This window comes from Phyllobates terribilis, unplaced genomic scaffold (genome assembly GCF_046119375.1).
Source record: "Phyllobates terribilis strain yellow unplaced genomic scaffold, ASM4611937v1 Scaffold_1__5_contigs__length_1240528914, whole genome shotgun sequence".
NCBI lineage: Eukaryota > Metazoa > Chordata > Amphibia > Anura > Dendrobatidae > Phyllobates > Phyllobates terribilis.
Window position 1 is genome coordinate 1156310032 of NW_027362761.1, and position 12692 is coordinate 1156322723.

The 12692-nt window shown below is 45.6% G+C and overlaps 1 protein-coding gene across 1 annotated transcript in view; it reads left to right on the forward strand.

The window, feature by feature from the left end:
- RNF4 (ring finger protein 4) overlaps positions 1–12405 on the forward strand; it is a 30262-nt gene extending 17857 nt beyond the window's left edge. The window contains exons 7-8 of the mRNA XM_073648621.1: positions 714–762; positions 12153–12405. Of these exons, the coding sequence (XP_073504722.1) occupies positions 714–762; positions 12153–12302 (199 nt within the window). The 3' untranslated portion in view covers positions 12303–12405. The remainder of the gene's footprint in view (positions 1–713; positions 763–12152) is intronic.
- The last annotated feature ends 287 nt before the right edge of the window (positions 12406–12692 follow it).

A 12692-nucleotide genomic window follows, 5' to 3' on the forward strand; every position in this document is an offset into this window, starting at 1 on the left:
TGATGCCTTATCCATAGGATAGGGCATCAATATTTGATCGGCCGAGGTCCTGCACCCGGCACCCCCGCCGTTCAGCTGCCATAGCTGCTGCCTGCGGTGGCCGCCGCCTAGAAGTGCTTACTTGCAGTGTTTGGCTGTCTAGCTGTAGTGGCTGCCATGGAGTACTACACATCCGCCTCGCATTGAATTGAATAGGAGGCAGATGTGTAGCACCCCATGGTGGCCACTACAGCTGGACGTCCGGCCACCGCCGGCACCAATAACAACTGATCGGCGGGATGCCGGGTATGGGACCCCGGCCGATCGAACATTGATGCCCTATCCTATGGATAAGGCATCAATGAAAAAGTAGTGGATAACTTCTTTAATATCAGGTCGGCAGAGTTTTGATGGCTGGTAGCGCCCCACCAACCAGACACCGTGCTTATTGGCTATTCTCTGCTACTGGAGCTTGTCACCTATTGAAGCAAATGGGAGCTGAGCTGCAGTACGCCAAGTACACTGTGCTGTTCTGGATCTCTACGCCTTCAAACAGATGATCGCTGGGGGTGACGGGTGTCGGAGGCCCACCAGTCCAACATCCTCAAGAAGGCAACCAGTCTTTAGTATGGAGTACTAGTTGTGGGAAGGTTTTTACTTGCCATCTATCTCGTACCTTGTGACATATATATTTTCATCCAGTTTAGTGACTTGTTTGTTCCTTGTCTCTACAGATTGTCTGGGAGCGTGACTTGTCCAATTTGCATGGATGGCTACTCAGAGGTGCGTTCTGCTATTTAAAGCATTGTCTTACTCAAATCTGATGTATTCGGTGTGCCTGTAATTATTAGTGACTCTTCCTTCCCGTGATGCACCTCTGTAACCCACTCGACTGATGGTGTTGGTAGCGTTGCGATGTAGGCTTATGTTTGCATAAAGTAATCTTTCTGCAGATTTTGACGCATGTCTGCTCCGTAATCCAGGTGGATGCCGCCTTCCATTAATTAATACATCTTGAGAACCGTATCAGCCAGCCGTACCCAAATTAACCTTATTGAATCAAACCAATCCATTTGCAGATCTGCAGCACATTCTGTTGCAGATACTCTTGAAAATGCGAAACAGATTTTTCCCCTCACCCTTGACAGCACCTGAGAAAGTGGGATCCGCCCCGTCACTGGACAGGAAGCCAAGAGCACAAAATAAAAAGGCAATATGGTCTCCTGTCCTCTGGATGTAGGAGCCTTGAGCACACTGCTGGAGCAGCTGTGAATCATGGAACACTATGGCATGTTCTATAGCAACCTCTAGTAATAATGGCAGTGGGTACAGGGGCCCAGTTGGGTGATAAAATGCTAACATCAGTTTGGGAGAATCTACATTTAATGCCTTAGTACCTGCCTCATGTCTGGCCTTGTGGCTTATATGTTGGGCCGGCGGCCTTGTGCGTTGGGCCGGCTGCCTCGTGTCTGGCCTCGTGTCTTGTGCTTTGGCCCGGCTGCCTCGCGTCTGGCCTCGTGTCTTGTGCTTTGGCCCGGCTGCCTCGCGTCTGGCCTCGTGTCTTGTGCTTTGGCCCGGCTGCCTCGTGTCTGGCCTCGTGTCTTGTGCTTTGGCCCGGCTGCCTCGCGTCTGGCCTCGTGTCTTGTGCTTTGGCCCGGCTGCCTCGCGTCTGGCCTCGTGTCTTGTGCTTTGGCCCGGCTGCCTCGCGTCTGGCCTCGTGTCTTGTGCTTTGGCCCGGCTGCCTCGCGTCTGGCCTCGTGTCTTGTGCTTTGGCCCGGCTCCCTCGCGTCTGGCCTCGTGTCTTGTGCTTTGGCCCGGCTGCCTCGCGTCTGGCCTCTTGTCTTGTGCTTTGGCCCGGCTGCCTCGCGTCTGGCCTCTTGTCTTGTGCTTTGGCCCGGCTGCTTCGCGTCTTGTGCTTTGGCCCGGCTGCCTCGCGTCTTGTGCTTTGGCCCGGCTGCTTCGCGTCTTGTGCTTTGGCCCGGCTGCCTCGCGTCTTGTGCTTTGGCCCGGCTGCCTCGCGTCTTGTGCTTTGGCCCGGCTGCCTCGCGTCTTGTGCTTTGGCCCGGCTGCCTCGCGTCTTGTGCTTTGGCCCGGCTGCCTCGCGTCTTGTGCTTTGGCCCGGCTGCCTCGCGTCTGGCCTCATGTCTTGTGCTTTGGCCCGGCTGCCTCGCGTCTGGCCTCGTGTCTTGTGCTTTGGCCCGGCTGCCTCGCGTCTGGCCTCTGGTTTGCCATTCCACCTCATGCCTGGTGTTTGGGCTGCCTGAAGGTTTTCCAGTTGCTTCATAGTTGTTGAATGGCCTACCACCTCAAGTCCAGGGTTTTCTTCGGCTGCATCTGTTCATCTGCCTCACGGCGTGACTTGATGTGGCCTTCAGGGGAGTATGACATTCAGTGCTATGTACAACTTTGGGGGCTGTGACTTTTGCCCGGTTAGCCAGTCAGCTTGGGGCTTGTAGGTCTGTTTTCACAATTGTCTCAAAGCTTCACTACCCTTTACTAGCAATACTGCTCATATCGGTAAAGATGGCTTCTGGATGATGCCGTCGGTCTGTGGTGATGCTATTAATCGGGGGCCTTAATAAAATACAGTCCTGAGGGTCCTGAGAGTCAATTTCCAGTCAATCGCTCATTCTTGAATGGCATATTGAACTGGTCTGCATTTAACATCTCCAGGTGCTTCTCACAAAATTAGAATATCATCAAAAAGTTAATTTATTTCAGTTCTTCAATACAAAAAGTGAAACTCCTATAATTATATAGAGTCATTACACACAGAGGGATCTATTTCAAGTGTTTATTTCTGTTAATGTTGATGATTATGGCTTACAGCCAATGACAACACAAAAGTCATTATCTCAGTAAATTAGAATACTTTATAACATCAGTTTGAAAAATGTTTTTAAAATCGGAAATGTTGGGCTACTGAAATGTATGTTCAGTAAATGCCCTCAATACTTGGTCGGGGCTCCTTTTGCATCAATTACTGCATCAATGCGGCAATGTGGCATGGAGGCGATCAGCCTGTGGCACTGCTGAGGTGTTATGGAAGCCCAGGTGGCTTTGATAGCAGCCTTCAGCTCGTCTGCATTGTTGGGTCTGGTGTCTCTCATCTTCCTCTTGACAATACCCCATAGAGAATGGGGTTAAAGAATTTGTACACTACTTTATATTACCCCCCTAATGTATCCCCCAGGGGCCCCTAAGCCTTTTTGTAAATACCTTACGTTGCAGATAATGCCTGTGAGTGGCGCTATTGGTGGCCGCTCACAGGCATTACGTGACCCCCAGCGCCGACGTCACGACAAGTGAGGCATGACTCAGCGCTGGGGTCCCCGCGGTGGCTGCTGGGTTGTGGGCATGGTTACCCCCCGTGTCACACCCGGCATCCACCGTGCGCTTTCCCAATGAATGGGGAGAGACAGAGTGCGTGGTGGATGCCGGGTGTGACGCAGGGGAATAACCCCGCCCACAACCCAGCAGCCACCGTGGAACGCAGAAGACACAGACCCCCGACTGCTGCCAGCACTTGTGACATCAGCAAATGTCAGAGCCGGCTGCAGCCCGGGGTCACGTGATGCCTGTGAGCGGCTAGTGATAGCGCCGCTCACAGGCATTATCAGCAGCAGAAGGTATTTACAAAGAGTCTTAGGGCCCCGGGGGGATACATTGGAGGGGGGGGGGTAATATAAAGTAGTATACAACCCCTTTTAAGGTCAGGCCATTTTGCTGGCCAATCAAGCACAGTGATACTGTTGTGTAAACCAGGTATTGGTACTTTTGGCAGTGTGGACAGGGGCCAAGTCCTGCTGGAGAATGACATTTCCATCTCCAAAAAGCTTGTCGGCAGAGGGAAGCACGAAGTGCTCTAAAATTTCCTGGTAGACGGCTGCGCTGACTTTGGTTTTGTTAAAACACAGTGGACCTACACCAGCAGATGACATGGCTCCCCAAACCATCACTGATTGTGGAAACTTCACACTAGACCTCAAGCAGCTTGGATTGTGGCCTCTCCACTCTTCCTCCAGACTCCTTGGCCCAGGTAAGACGCCTCTGGCGTTGTCTATTGGTCATGAGGGGCTTGACACAAGGAATGCGACACTTGTAGCCCATGTCCTGGATACATCTGTGTGTGGTGGATCTTGAAGCAATGACTCCAGCAGCAGTCCACTCCTTGTGAATCTCCCCCTCATTTTTGAATGGCCTTTTCTTAACAATCCTTTCAAGGCTGTGGTTATCCCAGTTCCTTGTGCACCTTTTTCTACCACACTTTTTTCCTTCCACTCAACTTTCCATTAATATGCTTGGATACAGCACTCAGTGAACAGCCAGCTTCTTTGGCAATGACCTTTTGTGGCTTGCCCTCCTTGTGGAGTGCGTCAATGATTGTCTTCTGGACATCTGTCAAGTCAGCAGTCTCCCCCCCCCCCCATTGTGGAGCCTACTGAAACAGACTAAGGGACCTTTTTAAACGCCTAGGAAGCCTTTGCAAGTGTTTTTTTTGTTAATTACTCTAATTTCCTGAGATAATGACTTTTGTGTTTTCATTGGCTATAAACCATAGTCATCAACATTAACAGAAATAAACACTTGAAATAGATCACTGTTTGTAATGACTCTATATAATATAGGAGTTTCACTTTTTGTATTGAAGAACGGAAATAAATTAACTTTTTGATGATATTCTAATTTAGTGAGATGCACCTATATGTTCAGTTTATCCTCTTGGAAGGGAGTTTAAGGTGTTCGACTAATCAGAATGAAGTCATTGCAAGACTTTTAGCTTGGCAAAATATCTACGTCCCAGTTATCCTTCTAGTTGGAATTGGTCATGGTTGTGCCCATGTTAATCTTTGGGGTCTGGAGTCAGAATTTGGACTTTAATTTGGGTAATCCTTTAGGTATTAGGTTATCCTTCAAGTGGGATTTGTAGCTTAGGCATGGCTAAGCTGAACAAAACCAGTGTAAGTCCAGTTGATTCTTCCAGACGGGAGTCATCAGATGGACTGCTAAGCATTTAACTTGATAAACATTTACATTTCAGTTTACCCTCCTAGTTGGAGGTATAAAATGGACATGGCTGCCCTAAGCTGAATAAAACCACCGGAGGTCCAGTTAAGGCTCCTAGTTGGAGTCACAAAATGGCCTAGTGAACACTAAGTGATTTTAAACTCTCAATTGCCCAAACTATCCTCTTGGTATGGAGTGGTAAGATGAACTTGATTGTGCCAGGTCAGGTGCCACTATACCGGTCTGTCCTCCTAATGGATGGGGCTGATAAACCATCAATATCCCAGTCTATCCTTGTAATTGAAGTTGCATGACAGACATGTTTATATCGGATCTGGTGAAAATATTCCAAGTGTATCCTCCTGGTTGAAGTCGAAAAATGAACGAATTGGAAATTAAATCGGTGGAACCATTATAACTAATAAGTATTTCGGGATTGAAGTCATAAAACAGGTAGATTGAACTAAGTGGTGAGTTGGTTAAATATCCAATCAGTGCGATTTTGGAACGATAAATCGGCAACTATGCAAGAAACCTATAAAGGGAGGAATCGATGGATGAGTTAAAATGTCCACTTACCTGTCAGACTCCTGTGGCGAAGGAAGAACATCTTCGCTAGTCTAGACGCATGCCTTCGTACTGAGGCAAGACTGTTCTGACAAAAACAGGATAATATGTCCATAAGGGACATTGTTGAGGTGTCGAGGTTCTAATACCTTCGTTTAAGACCATCTGAGCTTTGACCAATACCATAAGAGGTCTAAATCTCTTTCTAAGTCACTTCCTCATGGGGAAAAAAGTGTTATATCAGAGGTGATGGTTATCACTTGGGTTTTCTGAGTCTCTTTGCTCGAAAACAAATTTATTTTGCATTTAACTGTTTTCAACTAACAATCTTCATGGTTGTATTGGATTGTTAGCATTGATTTTAAGTTGCGGAATAGATGCCGTTATAGAGAAATAGCTATTGAACCCTTTCTATGCCCGGGTGGCGAGCATTTTTATTGGTATATGGTCTTCCATCCTGTTATGTGCGCTGCCCCCATCCTGTTATGTGCGCTGCCCTTATCCTGTTATGTGCGCTGCCCTTATCCTGTTATGTGCGCTGCCCTTATCCTGTTATGTGCGCTGCCCTTATCCTGTTATGTGCGCTGCCCTTATCCTGTTATGTGCGCTGCCCCCATCCTGTTATGTGCGCTGCCCTTATCCTGTTATGTGCGCTGCCCTTATCCTGTTATGTGCGCTGCCCTTATCCTGTTATGTGCGCTGCCCTTATCCTGTTATGTGCGCTGCCCTTATCCTGTTATGTGCGCTGCCCTTATCCTGTTATGTGCGCTGCCCTTATCCTGTTATGTGCGCTGCCCTTATCCTGTTATGTGCGCTGCCCCCATCCTATCCTGGTATGCATGGTACCCCTCATCCCTATCACACTGCACATACAAAAAAAAATAAACACTTATACTCGCCTTTCTTCCCTGTGCTCCAGCGCTGCGTCCCATTCTGCTGGGGGAGGAGTGTGGTGCCAAACCATATCCTGGTATGCATGGGCCCCTCACCCCCATCCTGGTATGCATGGGCCCCTCACCCCCATCCTGGTATGCATGGCACTCCTCATCCCCCAATCCTGGTATGCATGGCTCCCTCATCATCCTGTATGCATGGTACCCCATCCCTCATCCCTATCCTGGTATGCATGGTACCCCCTCATCCCCAATCCTGGTATGCATGGTACCCCCTCATCCCCAATCCTGGTATGCATGGTACCCCCTCATCCCCAATCCTGGTATGTATGGCACCCCTCATCCCTAATCCTGGTATGTATGGCACCCCTCATCCCTATCCTGGTATGCATGGTACCCCATCCCTCATCCTGGTATGTATGTATGGCCCCCCTCATCCCTCATCCTGGTATGCATGGTACCCCCTCATCCCTATCCTGATATGCATAGTATCCCTCATCCCTATCACACTGCACATACAAAAAAATAGACACTTATACTCGCCTTTCTTCCCTGTGCTCCAGCGCTGCGTCCCGTTCTGCCGGGGGAGGAGTGTGGTGCAGGAGTACGCGTGTGTCCATACCGCGCTGTGCGCATGCGCCGATTCCGACGCCTCACTCCTCCCCCGGCCTCCGGACCGAACAGAGGCGCCGCGGCAACACTCCTCCCGGTCAGGTAAATATGGCGCCGTAGATTGCGTTCAGTGTCTACACATACCGCAATCCCTGGCGCCATACACTCCTCTTACCTGTAACGGCTCCATGCGTTCTTCTATCTGGGGCCAGACTGCGCCGGTGTGTCGCACTTTCGCAGTCTATAAAGGCTTCAGACAGAGGGACGCATCTATGATTATATTATAGATAGGATAAATTCTCTCATCCCTAAATGAATGTTTGATCGTGGCTCTTCTTTATATTGAATAGCTTAGACCCTCGCTTTTTTTTGTTTTTTTGCCTTTTCTAGTTTTATCAGCTCTTGGTACTTGGCTAGGATGCGGTAACCAGAAATTCTCCAAGTTGGAAATCTCGAACCACAGTTGTCCATTTCGACTTAAATAAATTTGTGAGGAGGACTTGACGTTACATCTTAAGGGACACACCAAAAAAAAAGATTGGTGAAGTCGGATTGTAATAAAATACTAAATATTTCTTCTGGTTTCTGGAACCCCTTTGACTTTCTGGGATGCGCAATCTACACTTGATAGCGTAGAGTTGGCTAGCTATTTTGAACCATTAGGTGATCATTGACACTAGAAGGGTTACTTACAGTCCAGATCATGGTCTTATTAGGAGGGGGGTGGCTTACATCAATGGAAAATGTCAACTATATCTGGTTTGAGGTTATGTAATATTTTCAGCAGGTGCAGTTGTTGCAACCATTGGCCACTAGGAAACCTAGTCAAGGCCTTGTTAAGGTTACCAGGTCCTTTCAGTCACTTGACTTCTGTTTCCATTAACAAGTCTTAGTACCAGTTCCTATATATTTCAGTTGTTGGCAGGGCTGTGGAGTCTGTGTCCATTTTGGTGGAGTCTGTATAAAATAGATCGACTCCTAAAATATATAATAAATTGGGTAATACAATGTAGGATGTGCTGTCACTGTTTTCATAAGAATTTAGGAAAGTTATGAAATGTCCTATAAATGTCTGTTCTGTTCCGGATCTAAGGATCTCTTAGTTGAGATGAATCTGTGCTACACTTTATGTACACGCTCAGTGGTGAGGCTGTGGAGTTGGTGGTTTGGCAAACCGACTCCACAGCCCTGGTTGTTAGGTGATTTAACAAGTACCAAATATCTAATTAAATCCGAGGAAGATAACCTACCATACATATAAGCAGGTCTGTGGAGTCAGAAGTCAGGGAAATTGAGGAGTCTGAGTCTGTGGTTTGGCTTACTGACTCCACAACCCTGCAAATAAGTGAAGTCTACAAATATAGACCTTATTTGGAAAGAAAAAAAGTTGTTCTAACCAGTAAAATAATTCATTTTTTACTTTTGTTGGTGCTTTTTTGTTGAAGCTCCAAATCAATAGAGACATTAACTTGATGGAATGATATCCTAAACTTTCACAAACTAGAACTAGGATATTCTGGGGATCTTTCTCTAGGTGTAAGATCCTACAGTAGTGCTCCCTCCCTATCAGAGGATTAATTGGTCATCGTCTCTCAGGTGCTGTCATGGGTGAGGGGAAAAATGATTACTTACCAGTAATTTGATTTTCCTGAAACCCATGACAACACCCCTATTTATTCCCTCCCTGTGGCTTACGGTTAGTGGTGATTCTCAATCTTCTCTTCTCACAATGAAGAATGAGCTTGAATGAATGTATAAATAATAAGAATAATTATTACAATTGGGTGACTTCTAATTGACTTCTTGGAAACCACATTGAAGGAGGAAGTGGGAGTTTCCTTTTTATTTTGTGCTCTTGGCTTCCTGTTCAGTGATAGGGGCGGATCCTACTCTCTCAGGTGCTGTCATGGGTATCAGGAAAAATTCCTGGCAAATAATTATAATTTTTCATGTGTGAACATACACTAAGGAGGAATACAAGTGTAATGGGTTTTCAATTGCTGAAGGTTTATATATATATATATATATATATATATATATATATATATATATATATATATATATATATATAATACATACAGTACAGACCTAAAGTTTGGACACACCTTCTCATTTAAAGATTTTTCTGTATTTTCATGACTATGAAAATTGTACATTCACACTGAAGGCATCAAAACTATGAATTAACACATGTGGAATTATACACTTAACAAAAAAGTGTGAAACAACTGAAAATATGTCTTATATTCTAGGTTCTTCAAAGTAGCCACCTTTTGCTTTGATGACTGCTTTGAACACTCTTGGCATTGTTTTGATGAGCTTCAAGAGGTAGTCACCGGAAATGGTCTTTCAACAATCTTGAAGGAGTTCCCAGAGATGCTTAGCACTTGTTGGCCCTTTTGCCTTAACTCTGCGGTCCAGCTCACCCCAAACCATCTCAATTGGGTTCAGGTCTGGTGACTGTGGAGGCCAGGTAATCTGGCGTAGCACCCCATCACTCTCCCTCTTTGTCAAATAGCCCTTACACAGCCTGGAGGTGTGTTTGGGGTCATTGTCCTGTTGAAAAATAAATGATGGTCCAACTAAACGCAAACCGGATGGAATAGCATGCCGCTGCAAGATGCTGTGGTAGCCATGCTGGTTCAGTATGCCTTCAATTTTGAATAAATCCCCAACAGTGTCACCAACAAAGCACCCCAACACCATCACACCTCCTCCTCCATGCTTCACGGTGGGAACCAGGCATGTAGAGTCCATCCGTTCACCTTTTCTGCGTCGCACAAAGACACGGTGGTTGGAACCAAAGATCTCAAATTTGGACTCATCAGACCAAAGCACAGATTTCCACTGGTCTAATGTCCATTCCTTGTGTTCTTTAGCCCAAACAAGTCTCTTCTGCTTGTTGCCTGTCCTTAGCAGTGGTTTCCTAGCAGCTATATTACCATGAAGGCCTGCTGCACAAAGTCTCCTCTTAACAGTTGTTGAAGAGATGTGTCTGCTGCTAGAACTCTGTGTGGCATTGACCTGGTCTCTAATCTGAGCTGCTGTTAACCTGCGATTTCTGAGGTTGGTGACTCGGATAAACTTATCCTCAGAAGCAGAGGTGACTCTAGGTCTTCCTCCTTGGTCCTCATGTGAGCCAGTTTCTTTGTAGCGCTTGATGGTTTTTGCAACTGCACTTGGGGACACTTTCAAAGTTTTCCCAATTTTTCGGACTGACTGACCTTCATTTCTTAAAGTAATGATGGCCACTCGTTTTTCTTTACTTAGCTGCTTTTTTCTTGCCATAATACAAATTCTGACAGTCTATTCAGTAGGACTATCAGCTGTGTATCCACCAGACTTCTGCACAACACAACTGATGGTCCCAACCCCATTTATAAGGCAAGAAATCCCACTTATTAAACCTGACAGGGCACACCTGTGAAGTGAAAACCATTTCCGGTGACTACCTCTTGAAGCTCATCAAGAAAATGCCAAGAGTGTGCAAAGCAGTCATCAAAGCAAAAGGTGGCTACTTTGAAGAACCTAGAATATAAGACATATTTTCAGTTGTTTCACACTTTTTTGTTAAGCATATAATTCCACATGTGGTAATTCATAGTTTTGATGCCTTCAGTGTGAATGTACAATTTTCATAGTCATGAAAATACAGAAAAATCTTTAAATGCGAAGATGTGTCCAAACTTTTGGTCTGTACTGTATGTGTGTATATATATATATATATATATATATATATATTTTATACTGCATTTACTGATTTCCCCATCACTTATTATAGCAAATTGAAAACTTTGTTTTTAATTTTTTCATATTCTTAAACTTTTTTCTCTCTATTAAATCCTTTTCAGGAACCTGCCTTTTTTTCCTTATTTTTTTTCCTCCCCTTATACTATAGACTCCAATACTTTTTAGTATTACAGTATACAGTGAAAATACTAATCTCCTTTTAATAGGCAGCAAGGGGGAAGTAAGGTATTAGATAGTGAGCGATTAAATGAAAGTATGTACTGGTCCTTGGCGGAGCAAGAGACTCTGAGCCTCGGCTGCTCTCTGCTCTGGCTTACAGGGGACCAAGTGGAGATGCCGCGCTATGATGTCCATATGTTTATAGGGAACCTATAAGAGATCAAAGGATCAGGCAAAATTTAAATTCACCATCTTATTTTCTCGAGAAATTTGATTGGCAGATAAGTTATTTGCCACAAATTTAATGTCCCTTATTTTCTGGGGTCTATCCCGACCCCTGATTATAATAACCGTAATATATATGCAATAAAGAAAACCTCCTTTTGGGCTCACCTTTTATGGCCCCTCCACTTCTCATAGTAACCAGTCAAGTCCTTGCCGTATCTTCTTATCACCTCCTAGGTCTGAGCTTCCGGTTTTGATTGGACCCTGGAGGATACTGCGCGTGTGCACGCATAGTCACAATGCACGCAATGACGCTGTGACATTTTGCACACTTGCACTGAAACAGTCAGGGTCCTCATCAAGGCAGGAAGCCATGGACCCGGGATTTCGGCGCAAGCGGAGGCACTCAAGAAGGAGTGAGGACCAGACAGGTGACTGTGAGGGGCCAGAGACGTAAGGTATAAGGATTATTATTTTTTTTAACATTTTGATGGCCTTTTATATTTTGGAAAAATTGCTGACAACGGCCGCCATGTCACTGACTCCATGCGGAAGAGAATTAAAGAAAAATCAGCATTTTAGCGAATGTGAATTTTTGAAGACTGCAATTCAAAGTTTTTATGTATTATTTGTGCGGTAAAGTGCTGCTGATCTTTGGAGGTCCGGGCCCTTAGACTACCACCGCTTTCAAGTGTTCAGCTCCTGCAGGAGTTTGTGTAAGGAGTCAATACAAACTTTATGGGTCTCTTTCTCCCCTGAGATCAGTGTAAGAATCCATAGATTTACTCATGAGCCCGAACAGCTCCTATAATATTAAAGAAAAAGTTTTTGAAAATTGGTGGTGGCGTCTTTGGTGGCCAGCCCTTACACATTGCCTGTTCTTCCTTTTTCATTGTACCCTTTTCTTTTGTACGTTCTCCAAGTCCTCTCACTTTTTTGTTTTTCCCCTCTCTCTCATAGATTATACAAAGTGGACGTCTCATCGTTTCTACCAAATGTGGCCACATTTTCTGTAGTCAGTGCCTCCGAGACGCCCTTAAAAGTGTCGCAACGTGTCCAGCCTGCCGGCAAAAACTGACCGCTAAACAGTATCACCCGATCTACATCTGATGTGTTGGTCAGGAGCTTCCTTACATAATGCACTACCTTCTCCAGCTTTCCCTCAGACCTCCCTGAGATGGTCGCAGTAAAGCTATGGGAATATGACAAAGTACTTTTTGAACTTGTGCGTTTTTTTTGGGTTAATAAATTGCGGGTACAGTGATGAGAGTAAATGTGGGTGCGGGGCGAACAAATTATGCATAGCCTTCCCAGGAACTGAGGGTATAACCGGTCCAGGACGGTGATGATGAGTATGTGTGGATTGCACTAAGACTGGGGCGCTGTTTGTAGAATATCTTCTGTCTCGGTGAACACCAGACAGATCTGTCTGTTATGTGTATAAGGGGAAGCTGCTTAATTATGGGCAATAACCTTTCCATAAACTTTCAGCCATAGCAA